The following is a 25,054-nucleotide window of genomic DNA, read 5'->3' as shown; positions in this document are numbered from 1 at the left end:
TAGGATGATTAAAGAACATTCTATGTTAAAAATGAACATATTAGCAGGAAACATAAATACTACTTGAAAAAGTAGTGAATTTTTACATATAATATGAAATAAAATCTGAATTACATCGTATTTTTAAAAATTACAATCCAGAAAAGTCTAATTAGAAGTGAGAATTTCATAGAAATTATTGTTGGTTTTGTTTGCTTGCATAGTAAAGCAGCATATGCTGTATTGCTCTCACGGACTGAAAGTAAATTATTTCAGTCAAGCACCTGCCTCTTCTGAAGAGCCAACAACACTGAGAAATACTGAGAAATACGCTACTCCAAACACAAAATTGAAAGATATAGACTAAGCCTTTAACAAGACATATTGGCTGGTTTTCGTTTGCAGAAGAGCTCAAACAAATGGAATGGGGAACATTACAGAATTTGAAAGTTGATTATGCTTAATTCAAGGACTGAGTTCAGCTATTTCTGAGCACTGCAAAATAAGTTTGAGAAGAAACACAACAGTCATTTCCTGAACAATTAAAACCAAAATAAAACAAAAAACAAACCAAACACTTAGCTATCAAAGTGTAAATATCATCCAGCCTGCACAGTTTTTGATAAATTCTGGTGAGTCACCTGTTTAGCCCTTCATCACTTTGGATGAAGAGTGTGTAACACATCTACTGTTCACCACTACAAAGACTAAATGCGTTACGACAAAAACATTCTTTGAGGAAAAAGTCACCAGTGTAATCAACTGGATGGTGCAGGCTTTGTGAGCTGGCAGGAGTGTTTTTGTAAAAATGTCACCTGAGATCCATGGAAGAAGGCATACTGTTTGTTAAGCTTACACATGAATATAAGTAAATATCTCTTATCCCTGTTTGAAGGCACCGAGACCTCAGAGTTGGCTACAGGAAGGTACCAGTGAGCTGGTATGTGGATCTACTCTGTCACTTCTGACTAATTGATCGGATGCTCCTCCAGGGATAGATTTGCAAGCAAGCCAGCCTTTATTAAAAGGTGAAAGCCACAGCGAATCACTACAGTGTGGCCAAGTTTAAAACCGAGAAGTGCTGTCTGCACTGAACTCCTCACTAACGCCTGGGCTGCAGCTGTCCAGACGTGCCCATCACTGGGCCTGTCATCTCCAGATTTACTACCTAACGCACCTCTGCCATCCCAGCTCTGGCCCTTCTGCCACTCCAGCAGCAGCGGCCTGTTCTTCAGTCTCCTCCACACAGATGGCCCGGGGGACGGGGACAGTGGTGGCCTGGAGGCAGCTGTGAGGAACCAAAGCCCACGCAGGTGGCACCTGACTGAAAACACCTCTCTGAACACAGAATCACAGAATGTCAGGGATTGGAAGGGATCTCAAAAGCTCATCCAGTCCAATCCCCCTGCCGGAGCAGGAACACCCAGATGAGGTTACACAGGAAGGTGTCCAGGCGGGTTTGAATGTCTGCAGAGAAGGAGACTCCACAACCCGCTGGGCAGCCTGTTCCAGGCTCTGGCACCCTCACTGTGAAGAAGTTTCTTCTCATATTTAAGTGGAATCTCCTGTGTTCCAGTTTATACCCATTGCCCCTTGTCCTACCATTGGTTGTCACTGAGAAGAGCCTGGCTCCATCCTCGTGACACTCACCCTTTACGTATTCATAATGAGGTCACCCCTCAGTCTCCTCTTCTCCAAGCTAAAGAGCCCCAGCTCCCTCAGCCTTTCCTCACACGGGAGATGCTCCACTCCCTTCAGCATCTTCGTTGCCCTGCGCTGGACTCTCTCCAGCAGCTCCCTGTCCTTCCTGGACTGAGCGACGCCGCACCCGGGCAAGGGCGAAGCGGCGAACCCCCGGGTTTTGCGGCCGCCCCGCTTCCCGCCCGACGCTGCCCTCGCGCCCGCCCCTGTCAGGCTCCCGCCCCAACGGTCAAGCGCGGGGAGGGCGGGAAGTGTGTGTGTCTGGGGGGGAAGCCGAAGCTCTCGCGAGACGGGAGCTCCGTGGCGCCCGCCCGCCCGCCCCGCGCTCAACGGCCGCCGCGGGAGAATTCGAAAGCTCGGCCTCCCGCTCACCTCACCTCAGCCTCACCTCAGCGCGGCGAGGCCGGGGCCGGGGCCGGGGCCGGTGCCTGTGCCTCCTCCGGCGGTGGGGCACTCGTACGGTCGGGCTTTTCATGCTACTGAGAGTTGTAGTCTCTTCCGCGCGTCAGCCCGGGCGGTCGCCGTTTTTGTTCCTCCTCCTGCGCCGGCAGCTCCGCGTTGTTGGAAACGTCCCCCGCAGATCTGTGAGGATTTCTGTCTGGCTAGGTAAGCGGCCTGTTTATCTCCTCCCTTCCTCTTCTGTCAGGGGCGCACGGCGGCCTGCGGGGCTGTGCCGTGGGCTGGCGGTAACCCGGAGAGCGGCCAGGCCTGGAGCGGTGTGTCCCCCTGCCCCCGGTTCTGTGCTGTGGCTCCACAGCCAGTGAGGGGTGTGTGAGGCGGCCTCTCAGCTGGCAAGGGTGGGAAAAGCACGTCAGGACTCACCTGGAATGGAAGGAGTGTTTACGGGCCGAAATTAAGTTCCTGGTGTCAAAAAGATGGCCCGTTTCCCATCGCCTTCACTTGACAAGAGAGGAAAGGAGAGAATGTTTTGCTGCCCATCAGTGTTTCTTATACAAGTAAATGCTGTCGTCGGGAATGATGGCTAGATAAATAGGGGTGTGTGCTGGATACCCTGTTCTTAGAATCACAGAATGCCCTGAGTTGGAAGGGACCCACAAGGATCATGGAGTCCAACTCCCGTCCCTGCACAGGACAACCCCACAGTTCACACCGTGTGTCTGAGGCCGTTGTCCAGTCTCTTGAGCACTGTCAGGCTTGGGGCCGTGACACCTCCCTGGGGAGCCTGTTCCAGTGTCCAGCACCTCTGGGTGAAGAACCGTTTCCTAATGTCCAACCTAAACCTCCCCTGGCACGTTTTAAAAATAAAAATATCCATTAGAAAGTTCTTCTGTTTTGAGACTTGCTTAGTAAAAAAGGACTAAATAGAATGTATGCAAACACTGGAGCTTAGTGCTGTTATGAATCTAAATGCTGACTCAGATAACTGTAGAGTATTTTGGAGGGGAAAACATCTTTTTTTATAACTATGTAGATTAAGAATGTAAGTTCATACGTTCTTCACTGAGACCAAATATGATCTTATTTTGAGATACAGTACTTTCTCTAACTTCTTTTGTTTATAAAACAAGGAAAAACAAGACCACAATGAAACGTGAAGCATTTTTACAAGTTGTGTCCAAAGAGTCAATTGAAGACTTCTTGCGTTATACTCAGAGTCCTGTAAGTAAGCCATGATATGTATGCATTACAAGTAAGATCTTAGCAAAGAAATGCTGTGACATAGGGACAGAGACTATTTCTCTGCTACCTGCAGATGTGCTGAGAATAATTGCTTTAGAAGACAAGTTCAAATGGTACTTAATGGAACATAGCTGGAAAAGTTGTAGAATCTGAAATGTTGTGATTTATAAGCCAACTAATTTTTTAACATTTGGTTGTTGCACATACAGTTTACATTTTTTAAAATAAATGATTAATACTGTGGTAATACTAAATAAGTACTCGTTTGATGTTGCTGAAGTACTGTTTTTTTTAATTTCAAGCTATGAAAGAGTTTATTACTGTGTAATGAATATGAGCTAATAGACAAACATAGCAGAGGCACGTTTCACAAGTATTTGTTTATTTATTTGATAGTTTAGGCTGTCCAGTTGTTCCTTAGTCCATGTGTAATTGTACTTGATAGTTATTTTTTTCACTGAATGTTTCAGAGATGTAATGGATTGCTGCCTTTAAATGCAATGTGGAGAGAAACAGCAGGAACAACAAAACAAACCCACTGAAATCTACTAATTAAAAGTTCATTCTCATGTTGTGTATATGGTACTGCATAGTAATCAGAAATAATAATTTGCTCTGTAGTGTTTTGCACTAAGCTTCAGTCTTTCTGGTTTTAAGGTATACATGATTTCTCCTAAACATCTTTTGCTAGCCTTAATAAATGGTTTGGTATTGTCAGGTTAGTTTCTTAAATTTTCTAATAAGTATTTTCCTGATATTACACGTCAGGTTAAAGTCAATGGATCAGTAGACATCTGTGTCCATAGAGGCACGAACTGATTTACTAATGTAGCAGATGTATTAAACCTACCATTTCTATAATAGGGATCATATTCTATGTAATAAGTTTAGGTATATTTGTCTCCCAAACATCATTGAATCTCTTTTTCCAAGAAACTTACTATTATAGTTTTTTTATTTGCACTTTTGTTTGTGATTATAGATGACAACTTGATTAACAGATTGCCTTTGTTTAAAGTCTCCTTCCCATTTTTTCCCAAACTATTCTGCTCAGGATGATGTACAGTACTTGCAGTGTTTGCTTTTCAATTAATGTGGTCGTGTTGTTTCTGCCATTTTCATCCAGTAATCTATCTTAACATATACTGGTCTGTTTGGATTAAAAATTGTTTTTTCAGCCTGTTATTTTTCATCACCAGTTCACAAGAGTTGTCTTGCAACAGTTTTCAGCTGTTGCCAAAACCGCTGGAAACTTTATATCATTAGCTGCAATGAGTATATTGATTAAAACTGTCTTCATGCCTTCAGAGCATAAGGGAACATGAATATCCAGATTGCTTTTTTCTTGTCTAAGAGACTTCAGTTATTGTATTCATTTCCTTTTGAAACCTTCAGTGATGGTGTTTAGCCATGTCTTGTCTTAGGACGAGGAATTATCATTTTAGGATCTCCATTGAATAATTCTTGACTGCTTTTCTGGAGGAGGCTGCGGTAGTGTATTGTGTCATTTAGAAGTGGCTGTATAAATGTAGAAAGAAGAAGAAAGCGTGGTTAGAGCCTCACCACTTTTCTTAGTTTTCATACTCTATTTATGCCCTGCTTTGTCTACTTATTCTGTGCTCTAGCCTCAGAATGTGCCCTTTTAACTTATTTTTAAAGTTCCATTCTTGGCATCACTACTTTCAACGTCTCTCATTTCTACACTCCCCTTTAATTTTCCTTTTCCCTCCTCTCAATGTTTTGTGTCATTCACATCTTCTAAAATTCCAGGGGTTTGCTGACTTTCCTTCAAGGTTTGCCTTGGGTTTTTCACTTTTATTCTTTGTAATATTTTAAAAATAGTACTGTATTGTGATGCTGTTCATTAAAGTCTATCAGGTGCTGGTAATTTTTTTCCACTAAATTGTGTTTCAGTTCAAGGAAATATATTATTTCTTGGACAGGAAAATAGGAATCACAGCTATGGCTATCATTCAATTACATCCTTTTCCCTCATAGGTTTTGGAATAATTCTATCTCGTATCATCCCAAAGAAAGATCAGAAAGCTCTAGTCTTATTATAAATTCATTCTTTTTGTTCAAAACAGTACTATCTTAATATCCTGTCTTTTGGGTTTGTTTGAGTTGGAGGGCTGCAGATCTCCCTGTGTGCCGTGTGGTTTATTGTGTTTGTTTCCAGCTGTAGAATAGGATAGAAATTCTACTATAAATATGTAAAGGATCTTTCTTCTCATACCCTTCTGGGAACCTTCTAATACTTTCATTATTTTCTATTTTTCCCTTCAACTTTTTAAAAAATTTTCTTTGTAGTTCCTGCTTTTTAGTGTATCTGCAAACTAAAGATGTTTTTATTTAAAGATCATGGACATTCTCTTTTCTCCGGTGTTTTAAATGTGGTAGACCTTCACTTCAGTATTACAAATCACATCTCAAAATTATCTCGCTTTCCTTTTGTCTGTGTCTGTTTTTTTCTTCTCGTCTTTTCTCTGTATATTCTGTTTCCTAGCAGATTGCCTGCCGCCTTTGATGCTAACAGGCTTTTGCGTCTCTGAGGTAAATTCTCCTAGCAGGGTTCTTCTGAGAAAATAGTTCAGATCAGTGTCTTAGTGAAGTCTTTTATAGAGACTAATAGTGGCTTCCTATTCAGCAGGGCAGTATAGGGTTAATGTTCTCAGGAGTTCAGTTTGGTATGGGGGCTTTGAAATAGTACAGTATACAGAGCACTGGTCTATGCAGGTTGTACTCCAAAACCTGTAGTGCTGTCCCTGTGGCTGTGCTGTTAAATTTCTAGTCCTTGCGTAAGGATTTTTATTTCAATAGCCACCATTAATCTCTATTTAAGATAGCAAAGATATGATCAGGGACTCTAATTCTGTGCAGTTGTGAGCTTCTTAGCTAAGGTATGGAACGGTCTCCATTGAGAACAAAATATTTATAACACATGAGAGGCAGAAGTTGATGTTATGGGAGTGTGATTTATGTTCAGTAGTGTTGCTGTCAAGGGCTAAAGACTTCAGTCTTAAAAGAAGCACTCTTGTTTCATGATAAAGAGTTAAACAGAAGGAATTTCTCATGCTGTTTTTAAAGAAATACAACTTTTAGAAGGTTCTATAAGTGCAGAGGAATGGAAATCAATCCTTAATGTTACAATAAAAGGTTAATTTTAGGAAATATCATGTTGAAATATAAGCCACTTCACTGATGTGGAGTTCTGTGATATCTTCTAACTATTCACAGAAAAATGCATTTGATCCTTTTGACTTGAATGAACTGCTGCAAGAGTTGCCAAGAAAGCAAAAAGAAGTACTATGGGAGAGACTGAGTCAGCTATTGACAGAGACTTTGATGGAGAACCCTGTGGAAACATGGCAAAAGACGGAAGATCATGAACGTAAAGATGATATGGAAGTTGAGATGGTTCCAGAAATGGTAAAAACTTTGTAAAAAAAAAAATAGAATGCACATTTCATATTTTCTTAGAAATGGAATATTTTCATAGCATCTGAAAACATGAAAGGGTGATCAAACAAGGTCAGTTCCAAACATTGTCTCCCTGCCCCATTCTTAACTATCATGCTTGGGTTAAACTGAAATTATGATTGGTCTGTTCTATAAGAGATTAGATCTGCTGATAATTGTAATTATGAGAGATGAGACTTAGTTTTTTCACTACAGCTGTGTGGGCTTTTTGTATGTCTTCAGTAAACAAATGCTGATCTCTCAGATGTTCCTTATATTTCTGGCATATACTCTAAATATTAACTACCCATTTTGTTTTGTCATTTTTATTAAACGAAGATCATAAAATCTAGATTTGAGTGCCCCTCCCACAAATTTAGCTTGTACAAGATTTCTGACTCAGACCCTCATATACTGCCTTCTGTAGTCCACGTAGTCTTGAGAATATCAGAGAAAAGAGTTATTTAATTTTGGAAGAAAAAAAGAAGTGCAGTGGGGAAATCATTAGGGAGACTTAGAGGCTTGTAGAAAATCCGTCATACCTACAGAGGACTATGGAATCATGTACCAGCATCTAAAGTCACCAGATCTACACATTTTTGAGTGTGTAGACCCTGGTAGTTAGGTGGTTTTAGTTCTGAAATGGATGTGTGTTTGAATGGTTTTGTTGCAGATAAAGTTTTTAATGGCGGAATGGATACGAATGTACAGTTGCTGAATAATCTACTAGCTGGAGCCGACAGGCCTTTTCAAACTTTTTGAAAGAGATGTACTTTAAAATCTATGCTATTGCCTTTTCTTATTTGACAAGTTTTGGGTGCCAGTATACTCCTTGTTCAAAATGGAAGCCAAATAACAATTCTGCTTTGCTCTCTGTTGCTAAGGTTTGTTTCTTGTCATAATTATCTTCTGAGTATAAAATAAACCGCAGAATCATTCCTTGACATTGCTTTCTTTCAGAAAAAAGCTGTAGCTGTGATCCAAGGAGTGACACATGTAGTGACTGCTTCCATACCTGCAGTGGGTGAAACCGTAAACTATAAACCTCTTCTAGAATGTGTTTTTGTATTAAATGGTATGTACTGATCTGTTATAGAATATGGCATTATACTGTTGGTTTTTTAGCAGATTTACTAGACTTTACAGGGCAAAAGTTGGTACTGATCTGAGTTCTTATTTATGAGACAAAATTAAGGGAGCGTTTACTTGAAAATCAGTTAAACAGTCTAAAAGTTGGAACTTAAATAGTTTTCTTTTTCCCAACTGTTTCCCCAATGATAGATAAGTTTCCTTATTCTGTGGCTTACAGTATTTTTAAGGCAAAACTTAACTCATTGTTAACTTTGGATCATTGTTACTCATCCAAAAACTTGGCTAAAACCTTAGACTTAACAAAGCTGCCTAAATACCCACATCGAGAACAAGCTATTAAGATGTGTAAATGTGGTGAGAGCTGGTTGACATTGTGAGGTATAGTTAGTGTGCAGTAAAGTTAGTTGTTTTGCAGTAATAACTTGGTTTGTTGCAGTAAATAATTATTTATTACTGTTGTTAGGTATTCTTCCTGCATTACCTGAATCTGAAAAAATCCTACAAGGTGGTATCCAAGGTGTATGTGAAATGTGGTGGGAGAAAGGACTGGAAGGGAAGGACCAGCTAGGGAAGACTCTATTTATCATTCTGCTAAGAAAAAGCCTGAAAAAAGCTGCTACGGTATGCTGAAACTATATTGACTTCTTGATTGCTACTGAATATTCCCTGAAAGATTATCCCTCCAAATTACCTTTTATTTCAAGTTTACTTGTTTTCCATGTCCTAGTGCTTTGCAGTTAATGCAGCCTGTGATACATGTTGGTTACAAAGTGTCTCTTTGGTATAATTTGCATAAACAACATATTAAAACGCCTTCTCTAGAAAAAGCTTCAAAGGTTTTTGGCATCAATTTCACAAGTGAACCAGGTTCTTTTACTTTCTTTTTTTTTAACTTCTTTTTTTTCTACATTTTTTTAAAATTTCTTCACTCATTCATAAAGTCCAGTGACTAAGGTTTAAATAGCAATTAACATTCTTAGTTAATTCAGGTTTTAAGTACTATGTTTAACTATTCAGAGAATTCTTATGTGGGAAGCTTCATTTTCTGTTACTCTGTCTCTCTACAAATATTTTATCTCATTTCTCTATTAAGGGAATAAAATTATTTTTTTAAATGCGTGAGTCGCTTAGAGTACCGTGGCATACATCTTTTGCATTAAATCAATAAATATCTCTTTTGCTTATTTATTTCTTTTATTTTTCCCTGTTAAGTCCTTTCATTGTGTAAAATGTCAAAAGTGAAATAATACACTTTTCATGTATTTTGCATGAAATAGCAACTTGCTTTCTGTACTTGAGCGTGTCTTCAGTTGCAAGTCAGTACTTCTGCGGTTACACGTTTTTGTAATTTTTTCCAATAATGAGTTTTAAGTCAATTAACGTTTACAATTTTACAATCTGAAAATCATCTCTCTGTAACATTTAAAATTAATTATTAAAAAAATCTTTTAAATGCTGCTTCACATTGAAGCTATACCTACTTCACTATAATGTGGGCTTTTTTTTCCTGTCAGGGTGCAGATATAGTTCGTCTATGGAATCTACATCAGACATTACTTTGTTTTGATTATGATTCAGAGGAGAGTAATGAAGTCAAGGACTTGTTGCTTCAGTGTTTTATGAATGTAAAACACATTAAAAAAGAAGAGGTAAGCAAATTCTCTTACTGTGATTTTATGTGAGTGAGCTTTGGTTATTTTTAATGGTTGTGCCTGAAGCCTTTTTTTGCAGTACAGTAGGTAGCAGTACAAGACAAATCAACTCTAACTCCAAGCTATAAACCGTTTACATTTCTGTTTCATTTGGAAAACCCTTTATTCCTATTTCTGACTTAAATATGAAAGTATATGTCTAAATCATCACTCAAGTTCTTGTACTTTGAGGTAATAAGAACCAAGTGCTTTGCTTCCAGTGCATATCCCTCAATACTTAAAATCATTCCCTGGTATAATTCTCTTATTTTATTGCAGCTTTTATTTTATGGGAGGCAGATCACTGTAGCAAAATAATTTCCCTTCTAAATGATTCCATTTAGAAGATTGCATTCCCATGGTCTGTTTTAAAAGTAGCAAAATGAGAATTATTCTATTTGACTCCTTGTATTTCTCTCAGTGAAAAATTGCTATACTACAGTTTTTAGTTTGTGCCTGTGCACCAAGATAGTAGTAGTCACCTAACCAGAAAAAATGCTTGGCAAGACAACCTGACACGGGCTTTAAAGTTCTAAATCCTCCCTGCCGGTTTAAAATACGTATGTTCACTTTGATGGAATACACGAACTTCCATCTTTAAATGAGCTCTGAGGTTGCTGCATGATTGGGGCACTGGGCATATGAAGTTTTAAAAATGGTGTTAGGGAGTGAATTAGGTGAAATGTCTGATAGACCAGGTTTTGCACACCAGACACTAACATGTTTTGGTTTTGTTACTTACACATTGTATTTTAAGATGTTTTAGTTTTGACTAAAATTGGGGTATACTAAGGCAATGTGAGAGGTGGGAAAGGAAGGAAAGAAAACATGGGTGGAAAGAGGGAAGACAGGTAACACTTTATTGACTGATTTTGCATTTGGTTTATGTCCTTGTTATATTTCGGTTTAGGTCATTTTTTTGCCCTCTTGAAAAAGTGTGTATTGGATTCTGTATTAATTATTTTCTTCTTTTTTATTTGAATCCACTGCATCACTTTAATATTTCATATTCATATAGACACAGTAAATAGTTGGGAATTATATATGTAAAATGAAACTTTTCTAGACTTCAGAAGCAACTACTTGTAGATATATTTTTCTTCCATGTCTTGTGAGATTTTTAATATAACACATGTTAATTACTACATGTAAGTTTTTCTAAAGAAAATTTGTACCTTGAATCTTTGGGTGAAACACAGCCTTCAGTATGAAACTTTTTTAAATTTTGGGGAAAAAAAAGTGGTAATAATCAGACTTGATACTGAATCTTTCTCCTGGCATATCAAAACACTTCTTCTTTGCTTCACAAGAATAGGCAAGTTTGGTCACACTTTGCACATTTACTTTTCTTTCCAAGATTTTGCTCTTTCCTCTTCCTCATGATTTCTGGTCTCTTGAGATTTTGTCACATTTCCTTTTTCATACGTCTGTCTCTTTTTAGGCAGGTATAGAAAGAGCCTTACTTCACTCTTTGCTCTGGCATATGATCGTTAGTGGTTTAAATCCTTAATCCTGGATCCTTAGCTTTACGGCTAGAAGGATTGACTGGAAGTAGCAGCTCACAGCTGGGAGTTGAACTTGCGTTCTGTCAGTCCATCCATTCCTTTCTGATAAAGGTGAAAGATCTAATCCACTGTTCACAAATATACACTCTTATTGATTATGTCCATTCTTCTCATCAGTTCTTGAATTATTAGTATTGCCTGCCAGGCACCGATTCTGAGTGCTGAAATCTTTGAGTGGGCTTCGGGAGCTTTCTTAATTTCAGAGGATACCTTTTTAATATTATTGAGGTCTATTTATTAGCCTAAACCTCTTTACAAAAAACTACAATGGCTGTCAGTGCAGCTGACACTGTTGCCAGATTCAGTTCTGGACCTGACCTGCTTATTAGGTTATGACAGAGGGTACAGTTTGATAGGATATCTCCCTTTTCAGGGCTTCTAGGACCTGAGAGAGCTTTAGGCTCTTCATCTCCAAGCCTGATAAGCTCTCACATGTAATCAAAGATGCTTTAACCTTTCTCAGACTTTTTGTTAATTTCAATCTGTACCTATTTAGGAATGCTCTGCGTTTGGGTGTGTTGTGGGTTTTTGGTGTTTGTTTTTGTTTTCCAAAAAAAGTTTAACATGAGAGGGAGAGGAAATAACAGTTGTTCCTCCTATTTCTTCTTCTGATTATTCCTAAGTAAGTAACGTTGCTGAGCTTTAATGTTAGAATTAGAGAGTTTGAGGTTGGAAAGGACCTCTGGAGATCATATAGTGCAACAACCTTGCTCAAAGCAGAGTGAGCTAGACTAGGTTGCTCAAGGCCATGTCCAGTTGGGTTTTGACTGTCTCTAAGGATGGAGACTCTACAACCTCTCTGGAGCAAGTTGTCCAATGTTTAATCACCCTTACAGTTTGGATGCCTCAATATAAGAAGGACATCAAACTATTAGAGTCAGTCCAGGGGAGGGTGTCCAAAATGGTGAAAAGCCTCAAGGCAAGACTTGGGAGGAGTAGCTGAGGTCACTTGGTTTGTTCAGCTTGGAGAAGAGAAGGCTGAGGAGAAGCTTCATTGCAGTCTACACCATCCTCACAGGGGGCAGCAGTGGGTGACGTGCTGGTGATCCTTATGGGTCCCTTCCAACTTGAGATATGTGATTCTAAGTCATAGGTATTTTCTGTCCTCTTTTCCCATTTGGAAAATATCTTGCTAATCTTACTGCTGTATTAGAATATTACAGCAGTCAGGGGAGCTTTTTGTATCATCCAACAAGGCTTTTTCAGTCAGTGCAGTATTCTGCTATCACTTATATCACCCCTGCAATTTCTTCAGTGATCTGTCTGTTTTGGTAGGAAGTGAACTCTCCTATGCCTCTCTTTACCTGGCAAGTTGTGGTGGGTTGACCTTGGCTGGACACCAGGTGCTCACCAAGCTGCTCTGTTACTCCCCATACTCATCAACTGGACAGGGGAGAGAAAATATAACGAAAGGCTCATAGGTTGAGATAAGGACAGGGAGATAATAAAATATCTCATGTTGGAAGGGACCTTAAAGGATCAAGCCCAACTCCCTACTCCTTGCAGGACTACCTAAAACTAAACCATATGCCTAAGAGCGTCATCCAGACACTTAGTCTAGCGTTCATGGCTTGAGGCCATGACCACTTCCCTGGGGAGCCTGTTCCAGTGTCTGACCACCCTCTCAGTGAAGAACCTTTTCCTAATGTCCAATTTGAACTTCCCCTGACACAGCTTCATACCATTTCTATGGGTTCTATTGCTGGCCACCAGAGTGAGGAGATAAGCACCTCGCGCTCCACTGCCTCCCTTGAGGAAGATGTAGACTGCAATGGGGTCACCCCTCAGCCTTCTCTAAGCTATGCAAACCAAGATCACTCACCAGTTACTGTCACTGGGCTCAGCCTTGGCCAGTGGCGGGTCCATCTTGAGGCCTTCTGGAATTGACTACATCAGACACGGGGGAAGCTTCTAGCAGCTTCTCACAGGAGCCACTCCAGTAGCCTCCCTGCTACCAAAACCTTGCCATGTAAACCAAATATACAAGTCACTTATGTCCTTGAGGAAACTAGTTCAAAATAAGAGGGGAATCACAATCCATTCTGGAAAGAGCCCAAGACAGAGTTCAGTTAAATTAGGTGTCTGAAACCAGTTTAGACATCTACACAGGAGCCTAATCCGTACAGGTCCTGGGAAAGATGTAATTGTGTAAGTATAAGTGAATGACCTGTGCTACATTAAATGGCCTAAGTTGCTTCAGACATCCACACAGGGCTGGCACATATAACACAGGATCTGTCCTAGGTCTCTGCCTTCTGGAAAACTTTATTATAGAATTGCTCTATGCTTGGGTAGTGGCATGCTGCCCCTAGTCAATAGGATCAACAGAACAGTTCAGCTTCATAAAGCAGTTACTAAACAGCTGATCACCTGAATCAGTCTCCAGACAATTAACATTCTAGGGACTTAAACATCCAAATTTACATGTCTCAGGTTGTGAGCTGAAACCAAACTTCAGTATGTGAACTGCCAGTACAGATGCAGAATGATAACTGGGATTTTTCTACCTCTGCAGACAGGAGATTGTCTTGAAACTCACAGTATTCAAAGTATTTTCCTGTTGTCGTAAAACTATTGTGCTTCTGTTGCAAGTCCTTCTGTTTTGGAATTTTGCATCCTGATGGAGTTTAGTTTTAGTGACAACCTGCCTTATGTGTGTTCTCTAGTTTTCCTGCCTGGCTCATTTCCCTAATGGCAGTTTTCTTTTAGCAACATGTCCAGCACGCCTCCAGTATCTCTGCTGCACCTTTTTCTTACATTCTGTGTCTATTTCTGAAATGCTAATAGGCATACCAAATATGAACATGATGTATGAAATACCTTGAGACAAAAGTGAACTCCTATGTATCACAGCTAATATTCCCTTTATTGCCTACAGGCTTGTTCTACAGTTCCTAAGAAAAGTACACCTGATAGTTTTTAGGGTATGTCCAACAGTGTAGCTCCATAGCAGCTTAAGCCGATGTAACTCCAGGTAGCAAGGATGTTGCCATGGGCTGGCATTCCTCTTTTCCTCTATCTCCGCAGTATGAATGCTCAAGTAGCTACGTGATGAGTTGATTCAAGGAGGTATGAGATCAGGTTTTTTCCTAGTCAGACTATTTTTCAGACAGATTAACTGCTTGAATTGATCATATGCAAGGATGAAGGTAAAGGAAGGGTCAGGAATGTGGTATCCTGATTCTAGATCAGGTTAAACTGATACAGAATTGCACATTCATGCCTCACTGCAAGATCAGGGAGTTCAGTTTTTCTGCCTTCGCAGACTGTGCTATTCAACACAGAGCGATATTTCTCAGAGGCTTATTTTGAGGCTGCATTAGTGGAGTGATCCTCTGAATTTATATCTGTGTGATTTATGAAAACATCCTTGTTCGGGTGGGGTTTTCAGTCGAACAGCTGGAGAGCCCTGCAGAGCATATATTAGTGTGTTTTAGAGGTAGGTCTGTTCTGCTCTCTTCTTCTTGCTAACCTGTGTATACAACTGATAATGTCACATGTACTATGTCCACAAGCACAGCAGTACGCGATGCTCAACATTCTGTTAATTCACTGACTCTGAAGATGACAAGTTTGCAATCTTATTCACTTATTGCCAGTTTATCTCTCATGATATCAGCTGAGAATGTTGATAACGGTAATCACTTCAGATGCATTGATCACAAGCAGCAGATTAAATTAGAGCCACTATCATTTTCAGGATCAGGGTCAACCTGTTGAAATCTAAGGCAAAAAAGAACTGGTTGAACTGCTGAAAGCTGCTTTGTGACTTTTCTTTATCTGTCTTGCTGACAGTATTGTGGAAGATGAGATGAGCTTGAGTTTGGTCTCATCTTTGCCTTGAGCTGTAGGTCAAGACATCCCTGACCTTCTGGTTTGTCAGGGATGTCAATGGAAGAGTGCACCACTGGGACTCCAATATATGTATTATATCACCAAAGTTGGAGATAAGTGACTCTTTTCATTCTGGTTTTTGGTTTGGTTTGTGGTTTTTTTTGGTAGAAGAAGCTCTCATTGTGAACAGGAAGAATTTCATCAGACCTGCAGACAAGAATCTTGACATTGTATTTAGGCTTTAGGTCTTGATTTTTATAATATTCTGAATTGCTTCTTAACCTGAAGGCATTTTAGCTATCAGTTCCACTAAAGAGCAATTTCTGCCTAAATCTTCCTTCCCTCTACTCCTACTCTATGATATTCCAGCTCAAAGTGTGTCCAGCATTATCAGCCTTATTTTTCTCTATTTTGTCATAGATCTGAACCTAACTGTTGGTCCAGCTCGTGATGGAAGTATCCTCGAACCTCTGCTAATTGTTCTGTGCACCTTAACTTTTGCCAATGTGCTCTTCACTATTGTATCTCCTTATTAATTGTCCTGATTTATTTTTGGTTAGAAAGCTGACAGGTACAAAAGACCCTTACCACTGGCTGACTTGCCCTTCTGTATGATCAGACTTTTCAGTCTCAGAAGCCGGATGCCTTCACTTCATCTGTAAGATGAGCCGATGTGAGGCTGCCCATACAGATACTGTGTGCGGCTCTAATTCCATGGGCAGATCTTACTGAATCCAGAAAAGCAAGAGCTCATTTCCTCCATCCACAGCCTTCCACTGCCTTTTCTTGCAAAAATTATGTTGCTCATCAGATTTGTCATCACTGTATCTTACTTGCTAAAATGGAAGAAAACTAATTCAGGAAAAAAAAAACCTGAATAGCTTTTGTTCTGTTTTCATGAATTAAATCAGCTCCAGGAGGTTTGCAAATTACCTTTCATGAGGCAATAGAAAAGGAATTGTCCTTACTGATCAGAACATTTATTTTCCTTAGTGGCTCAGCTGTTCTCTGTGGCTTTGTTCAAAAATGTTTCCATATCCAGCACTGACAAAGTTGTCGTGCTATTTTATTTGTTCCTTCACTGTCATTACCGTGTCATCCTGGAATGACATGGCGCTTGATAGAGCTGTGATGTGGCCTCAATGAGGATCCTGAGTTCCACAGTCCCTTATCATTTTGCAATGCTACTTGAAGTCACACCAAAACAGAATGGAGGTGTAAAAAAAATACAGGCAGATATATAATCCATGTGTTCATTTGTTTTGTATTTTCTCTTCAGTCTAAATAAACGTGATGCTCAAATTCTGTTTAAAAATTAAGAATATTTTTTTTTCCCTGCAACAATTTCATATCTACTTTTTAAAATCGAATGTGTCGTTTCTTTTGATATTTAAGCTCTGTATTTACTGATTTTTGAGATGGCTCTCAAATTGGCTATTCCTCTAGGGTTTAACTTTCCTTTTTTTTTCCTCTTTTTGTCTGCCAATAGGGAAGAAGATTCTTGAGCTTTTTGTTCAGCTGGAATGTAAACTTTGTTAAAATGATACATGGAACTGTTAAAAACCAATTACAATTTCTTCCAAGGTACGCATCACATTTAAGAGTTCTTAATGATCGTTAAGAGCTTGGCTAAAATCTTGTTTGTCTTACTCTCTAAAATATCTAGTATATTGATAAATATATCAGAATCCTGGGACCTTCAAATCTGTTGGATACAACTGCTGTATTGTTTCAGCAACTTAATTTAATAGTTTTTCTGCACATGCTTATATATACAATTATAGCTGTAGTAAAATGCTTGTTTAGCATTAGCTAAAGCAAATTACTTTCATATAAACTGTGCTGCATTACTTGCAGTATTTGTGTGAGAATTGCAGGTCCATTTCTGCTTCTGTAAGGTGTGGTTTGTTTTTTTTTTTCCTATGGGCAACCTATAATTTAATTTGGTGAGATTCTATATAAAGACATTCTAAAAGAAGTGACTTGCAGGATCATAGCCTGAGAACTTGACTGATGGATGAAAACCTGGATGTTTTTTTCCTTTGGTTATTTAGTGAAATATTACAGAAGTAATGCTTCATATTAAAATCAGAGGCTTTCTAATGATTTCATTTAGAATAATGTATATCTGTACATAATTGTAAGGAATTTAAGGAATGTATCATTGTGAGAGAAATGATAAAATATCTGTGCTAATGTTTTGACTTTCACACCATAAGAAGTATTTCCTGTGTTTTTTAATAGTGCTTGGGTTCATTAATTAGCAGTTAGCTTTGTTTTTCTGCAATTGTCAGTGCAGGCCTTCAATATATTGGCTTCATCTAGAAATAATGTTGATGCACAGAATTAGTAATAGTTTTGGTACTTTAAAAAACCTTCATATTTTTACCTTTATGAATTGTACATAGATATGATTAGGATGCTTGCTTGAAAGTGTTCCCATATGTTAATACAGATCCTTGATGGAATACATTTCAGAAGTTTACTTCAGGGCCTGGAAGAAGGTGTCAGGAGAATTCTTAGAGGTAATAATATGCTTGAAATTTCATTTAGATATTTTTGAATTTCAGATGGAGAAGATAAGTGACTTTTCAACCTCAGAAACGTTCCTAAGCAAGCCTTAAGGAATTATTTCCCTAAAGAAAGGGCCTCATCAGGATTTTCAAGGAATAAGAGCATGTCACGCTTTGAATGTTTGCCCACTGTGATCTCCTTGGTTGCATTTAAACACCTGTAATTCTGCTGCTGAAACGTTGGTTCATGCAGCTATGCATATACATAACGTTTTTTGTGAACACACCGGTTATCTGAGTTATTGAATGAGTATGTGCAAGTCTATATATTTGATGGCTTAAATATTTATCTAGTTTTTGCGGATTTCCACGGAGATGATCAAAAACATAATTACAGCATTGCAACAATGCTACAGCCACATTTCAGATATCAAATAGTTCTTATGTGCTGTGTGGAGGTGCTTTTGAATTCCAAACCTGGTTCTGAGAATCAGATTAATTGTATATTCTGAAATTTTGAAAATTAGTTCAAGCAGACAGACCCCTGTCATGGAAAAATTTGGACCTAGTAGAAGCCAAGTAAGAAATAATATCTAAGACTATTTTCAGTTGTTTGTTTTAGAGAAAAAATATGAGTTGCTGCACAGCCTACAGTACTTATTGTTTTATTGTTTTAACAGTAGCATATATGTGTTTTTAATGTAGATACTTGAATCCTGCATTCAGGATTTCATGCATCATGGAATTTACCTTCCCAGAAGTTCTTCTGTTCATTCTAAAGTTAGAGAGGTAAGTTTCTGTGAAGTGTGACGTGAACTATTAGCACCAAAATCAGATCAGTTACTAGATAGTAAGTGAAAAATTTCCATTTTGTACTAAAACATTATACTGGGTCTGGCTGGAATGGAATTACTTTTCTATATAGCAGCCTGTATGGTGCCGTGGTTTGGATTTGTTGACTAAAACAGTGTTCATAACACACCGATGTTTTGGCTGTTGCTGAGCAGTACTTGCATGGTGGCAAGGCCGTCTCTTCCCCATGCTTTTTCTCCAACCACTAGCTGGGGATGAGCAAGAATTCAGGAGAGGGTACAGTGGAGACAGATCTCCCAAACTGACCAAGGGATATTACATGCCATATAACATCATACTCAGCAATAAAAACTGAGAGAATGTGGATTTTGGGGAGATAGTAATTGGTTGGAGACTGGCTAAGCATTGATCTACTTGTGGGAGGTGGCCAGTGATAGCATTTTCAGCACTTCTTTTGTGTGTGTGTGTGGTTTTTTGTTTGGCGGTTTGGTGTTGCGGGTGGTGTTTTCTTTTTTTGGTCCTCTTACTTAAAAAATAACATATTCTGAAAAACAATATTAGAGCAAATTTTAGGAGGAACCTGCTTATAGTTTTGCACCAGATTTGTCTTTAATGCTCAAAAGTAGAAATATAAGGAGATTTTCCAGAGGGCCAGAAATAGATTTTGCTGTCTGTTGTCAACGTTTGTCGTTACCTAGAGAGTTGACCTTTCTAGAGCTGGTCACAGGGACAAAAAGTCATAAGCTCCTTGAGGCAAATTTAATAGAAGGATCTGGACTAAATTTGTTTTTTCTCTTTTATCCATTTGGGAGTTTTGTATACATGTTTATAGGGACAAGCCTTGATTCAGTTACAGATTCTAGTTGTCTATCTGTGGCTTTAATTCATGAGCAAGACTTATGAAGCAAAATCAGACGTGCACAAGGCTTTTTTTTTAAGGCAAGGCGTTTGTATTTGATCTATGCCCCTTCACCTCCCATGCTTTCCCCCAAATACATAGACACTGGAGCGTGCAGTATGTGCAATATGTAGCTCGATACACTGGTATACAATCCTATGTTGATTTTCTTGTTTGTTTTGGTTTGGTTTTTTGGGTTTTGTTTTCAATCAAACGTAAATAGATTCTCATATCTACAATGTGGATTGCCTTGTCCTGATTGATGGAGTAGGCTTTTGACAGGACATTTCATATTTTCCAGGCTCAGGAGCTTATGATCTTGAAAGAGGACAGTGATGTAAATAAATCTGTCTCTGAGTTGCAGGGGAGTGGGTCTCGTAATTAATTGGAATGATACATTCTTTATAGGTATGCAAGAATTTGATTTAAAATGATCCTTTAGAATCCAGAAATTCCTGTAGTAATTAGAGTAACCAACCACAGTCATTCACGTGAGCAAAGTTTGGGCTATTTTACTGTAAGAGTGAGGAGGGAGGGGAAAGCAACACATACAGCTCTCCCTTAGGAATTAAAATTTCTGATTATAAAATCTGTTCATTTTGCAAAAATCTGATACTCGCTGTTTTAATGAAATCTGTTACAAAACAGTACTGATTTGCTGTTAATCCTGGGTTAGATCCATCATTCTCATGTAGAAATAAGAGCTACATAGTCTCTTATAAATTATATCTTGTCTTTAGTGTATTTCAAAACCAGAGAAAAGGGATTCTTCCACCGTGGTGTTATTTCTGTAGATGCTTTTCACAGGCTTCCCTGTCTAGCTGGAGCTGTGAATACCTGAACTATTCAAAGTTGCCACTAGAGGGTCAGCTTCTTTTCAAACTGTCCAGGGGGTTGGGCGGAGAGATTACTTCCTATCAAGTTATATGATGTCCTTTATTATATTTTGTTCTGCTCTTCTACTTTCCTTTTTTGTCTGTGTAATTCAGATCCAAAAATAAAAGGAGCTTTGTCTAACTAGACACAGTTCTGTGTCAAAATGAGTACTCATGCTTTTCATTAATGCATACAAAATGTATTATGTTTGTAGATTTATATTTTAATAACTCCAGTTACCAAATAATGTTCCTTTGTTCTTAACAGAGAACTTGTTAAATTTATCTGTAGTTGATAATTACATGGTTTCAAAGTATTTATGCTAGTTACTTTAAAAGTAGAGCTTTTTACTGTAACAAAAAACGAATGGTTGCTGTGAAACTGACTCTAGCCATGATTTCATTTCTCAGTTGTAGATCTTCATATAGATTTATCGAATCTATAAAGTTATAAAATGTGATATGTATTAGATCTATTTCTTTGTTATGATTTGCAAAACTTTTTAATAAAATAGAAGGTCAATTAAAATGTCTAGTTTTGTCATTTTCCATATTATGGAAAACTCTTTGGTCTCAAATGATGAAATAAGACAACTGCACACTTCTTGAATGTAGAAAGTACTGTTAAAATGATTTTTGAGGTTGGTTTGTTTGGTTTTTTTCTCAGATGCTGAGTTATTTTCATAAACAAAGTAAAGTTCGTCAAGGAGTTGAAGAATTGCTTTATCGATTGTATCAACCTATCCTTTGGAGAGCACTGAAGGTAATTATCCTTTTCAGAATATAGGACTGTCTTTCTCCAACTATTAAATTTTCTGTCCCTCCTGCATGTTCTGTTTTTAATAATTGCTTTTTAAATAAAATGACTCTGGAAAAAAACAAAACAAAACAAACAAAAACAATGAAAAACCAAAACCAGTGTGTTTAGCATCTCAGCTGTAGCAGAGTAACTTTACAAGTTGTAATTAGACATAGTTTGCACAACAATATTCTAAGGGAGTTGCTATCTATAAATGGAGGCTAGTAGTTCACTTTGCAAAGCCCAGGACTCAGATATAAGATTAGAATACTTCGGAAGAATATTCTGTCAAACCTTATTAAATTTGCATAGATTTGTTTGGAGAAATGTAACAGAAAGATTTGTCTTGAGGACAAAAGGTTAATTATAGATTTGCAGCAAGAGAGTGGGAGAAATTCCTGAATCCAGAGTGGTTCACATTTTTGACAGCTGCTATTCATAATTTTCACATCACTAATGGTTCCATTGCTAGAACAAATCTGAATTTTGGGAAGTTTTTTGGGGTGTCAGTTGGATGTGGTTTTTGGTGTTGGTTTGGGGCTTTGTGGTAGTTTTATTATTGACAGCATCCACATATGTAGTTAAGCACTTTAAACTTAGACATTAAAAGGTATATCAAATAGGTTATGGAGAATTTGTTTTAATACAGCAAAATAGTCCAACTATTATGAACATGTTTTGCAGAATGGTAAAGTGAGGTTTGTAAAAAAACCTGAATGCAGCAATTACATGAATCATGTCATGATTCAGTGCAAGAAGAGATTTTGAAGTCCAAATGATTCAGTACCACATTTGTGAAAGGAAATATGTGACTGAGCATCAAAATTTAGTGTTTTATTTTTGGATAGGCCACTGCCTTGCTGTGTGACTTTTGTATAGTTTTATTTTTCATATAGTATTGCTGAAGTACTTGTCATTGTTATGATAATTATTGCTGTGACTCAGAATCACCAGTAGTTTAAGATGTAGAACTAAGAAGGGAAGCTTATGATCTTCCTTACTGGTATGGATTCTGCTCCAAAGCTTGAGATGTCAGTTTCATTTTAGATGACAAGATTGTTCCTATTTTAGCCAGTGTACAAATCCCTAATTTAATATAGTGCAGAGCAAATCACTTTGTAACACTGGTTACAAAGCAGAAAGGGAATCCATAGAAGGACCTCTTTACCTCTCCTTTTTGCAGGGTAAGGCATAGTTCTCTGTTTCTTCTTATGTTGCTAATTTTGCAAAAACTTAGATCACACAAGCTTCCTTTTTGGCTTTTAGTTACACATATTTTATAAGCATTTATGCAACTGTGAGTTTTTATAATATAAGCCCTTACGCAATTTCATCTTTTTCATGATTTTATTGTGAAAAGTAAGTTTCATGCAAACATAGCAGAGACAGTTGCGCAGTGATTGGTTATTAGAATAAGAAGCTAGGTAAATATAAAAATATGGATATTTATTGTCAGATAAGTAGTGATTAAGCTATTTATTATCAAGCTCAAAAAGTCAAGAACCACTCCTGCAGGAATTCAAGCTGTTGAAGGAAGTGATTGCTTTAAAGCAGTGTGTTTAGTTGGGTTTTTTAATCATCTCACACTTTAAAACTAATTTTTACTGGGCAACAGCGGTGTTTTAAATAATTGGAAGTGAATTGCAGGGCCTGTAAGATCAGATGAAACTTTAAAGAAACCTCTGAAAATTAACTGAACAAAAAAAAATTTAAAATATTGTTTAAAAAGGTTCTGAAAGTTCCTCAGAGTATCACGAGCATAAAGGTAAAGCAGCATTAGTCATTTAAATAACTTCAGGCTCCTCTTGCATGGAAAAGTCAGTGTGGAATAAAATAAGAATATAAAGTCTTAGCTTCCACCTCTGTGAAGACATTTACTCTATTATGAGCTTGAATATGCAAATACATGTGGGATAAATTCCAATTAATTAAAGGCAGGAATTTAAACTGTGGTTACTCAGTTTAGAGTGAGCTTAATGGAATTCAGCGTAATGCACTCAGAAAGTTTATGAAAATTAACTTCTGGGATGGCCATGGTAGACAAGGTCTAGGTCATTGCACAAAAACCTCCTTGAATTAATTTTCACATGAAATATTAGTGCATGAGAGCTGGTTGACCCTGGATTCACATATTAGCTTGTTATGCATTAATTCTTCAATATAGACAAGCTCACAGTTAAAGGATTTTCTACAGCTTTATAGGATTGAACTAAGAATGATAATCTTTTCACTTTCAGACTGTATTATCCATGATAAATAAAGTAAAACACAAGTCCCTCGCTAAAGAAATTATATATGGGCTTTATTTGCCTTCTTAGTGTTAAATTTAGAATTGCTATTAATTTTATTGGCTTGAGGAATTTGGCATTTTTTGTTTCTACCCAGAGATGTTACCCACCCTATATGGATCAGCCCAGAAGCGAAATACAAAATAAATTGTAAATTAAACAATCGTTGCTCATTTCTTTTGTGCTTTTCCTGTTTTTGTTTGCCATTAGTTTATTTAGTTCTAAATATTACATGGTTATCCTAATTTTTCTTTCTCTTGCCTTTGATCTGAATGTCTCATATGACAAGGGAAGAAGAAAATTGGATTATTAGAATAGTCAGGAGTTCCTTGAAGTGTCTCTTATCTTGCTTTTAAAATTAAGCCTACTTTGCTTGTTCTGTTAGACTGTGTGTATATATTTAGTCTCATATATATAAACGTTTGTTTTAACTTGAACCCAAAATCTGAACAAAATTCTTCCTTCCAAAAGGAGCACCCGCTCTCATCATTTCACTGTCTCTGATAAATAAAATGTAGTCTTATGGTTGGATTTCAGATTTCTCCCTCTGATACCTTGAATTTCATATTTTCTTCATTTTATTGCCTGCTCTCTTTTTCTATCCTCTAAGAGTCCCCAGGGCCAATTATTTTTCACTGACTGAGTGTCTGAATATACACTTTTTTCATTTTTCTTTACATTTGGGGTTCTACAACCAGTGAAATGTATAGTTTAACACACTGAAAAGTATTAAAATCGGTAAAATGTCTGAGGGTTATGAGGCTTGCCTTAGATTTTTGATGAGCTGCCTGGAGCTCAGAACATGGTCCTATTACTTACGTGCATAGATGCAGAACTGAATATGTTGATGTTGGATAAGTTACTCTCCAGGCTTGCTAGTACTTAGTTCCTAAATGTTCTTTTATTGAGCTTTTCAATTAAAACACAGGTCTCTTGACAGGCAATTTAATTAAGTCTGCTTGAATTAAAGATCCTTGTATTCTAAAGAGGATCTTTAAGGTGACCAAGAGAAATCCCAACTGCTCTTAATTTATTCAGCATTACAGAGAGCAGAAGGGCTCTGACTGACTCTTCAGGGTCGCTGAAGCTGATATGCCTTGAAAGCAGGTTGTACTAATAACTGAGGTTTGACTGGGCAGAAATGTAAGGTAAAAAAAAATAAAAATAATATGTTACTATAAGTTCTTCCATACATTTAAAAATTCATCTCTTCCATCTCCTTAATTAAAAATAGTAACTTGCTGGAAGTGTTTAGAGAGCAGTATTTGACAGGATATGCCTTTTGATATTAAAGTCTGTACTTATTGAAATTTTTTTTTACTTCATTCTAACAGGCCAGAAACTCAGAAGTTCGCTCAAATGCAGCATTTTTGTTTGTTGATGCTTTTCCTGTTCGTGATCCCAGTTTTAACGCTGAAGAGATGGACAATGAAATTCAGAAACAGTTTGAAAGACTTTTTGTAAGTTTTAATGAAACTAAAATGTTAAAAACGAAAGTTCTGTCAAATAACTCAAAAAGAAGCTGTTGATGCAATTAAAATTTATGAAATTTCAGGATAGTATTCACAGGGAAATGCAGGCCTGTGATGCAGAAAATACAAAAATAAATAAATGTTTTAAATTTCTGTGGCATGTTGACAACAGATGACACAACTCTGAAAATGAAATATTTAGGATTGTTATTCATTAACCTGTAAATGTAAGATGCTTTTGAAAGACTAGATGCGTGAGTAATGGATCTTGATCCTTACGTAACCTAATATTGGTGAAGAGAGCTTTACATTTAATACGTTAATCATTCAATGGAAGCTTAGTAATGTACTACTGAATACTTTGGAAATGAAATATAATGGAAATAAGAACCTAAAAAACTCTTGCCCACTCTAGATGGATGAGAATGGGCATA

General features: G+C 37.7%; 1 protein-coding gene across 1 annotated transcript in view; it reads left to right on the top strand.

The window, feature by feature from the left end:
* Positions 1-3,225: 3,225 nt before the first annotated feature.
* NCAPG2 (non-SMC condensin II complex subunit G2) overlaps positions 3,226-25,054 on the top strand; it is a 42,531-nt gene continuing 20,702 nt past the window's right edge. Inside the window, exons 1-10 of the mRNA XM_065629168.1 lie at positions 3,226-3,300; positions 6,559-6,750; positions 7,741-7,855; positions 8,336-8,493; positions 9,387-9,521; positions 16,452-16,546; positions 17,418-17,487; positions 18,181-18,264; positions 20,729-20,824; positions 24,483-24,608. Coding sequence (XP_065485240.1) covers positions 3,226-3,300; positions 6,559-6,750; positions 7,741-7,855; positions 8,336-8,493; positions 9,387-9,521; positions 16,452-16,546; positions 17,418-17,487; positions 18,181-18,264; positions 20,729-20,824; positions 24,483-24,608 — 1,146 coding nt within the window. The remainder of the gene's footprint in view (positions 3,301-6,558; positions 6,751-7,740; positions 7,856-8,335; positions 8,494-9,386; positions 9,522-16,451; positions 16,547-17,417; positions 17,488-18,180; positions 18,265-20,728; positions 20,825-24,482; positions 24,609-25,054) is intronic.

The sequence above is a fragment of the Caloenas nicobarica genome, chromosome 2, assembly GCF_036013445.1.
Source record: "Caloenas nicobarica isolate bCalNic1 chromosome 2, bCalNic1.hap1, whole genome shotgun sequence".
NCBI lineage: Eukaryota > Metazoa > Chordata > Aves > Columbiformes > Columbidae > Caloenas > Caloenas nicobarica.
The sequence above is the reverse complement of the archived record's forward strand: the minus strand, read 5'-3'. Positions and strand labels throughout refer to the sequence as shown.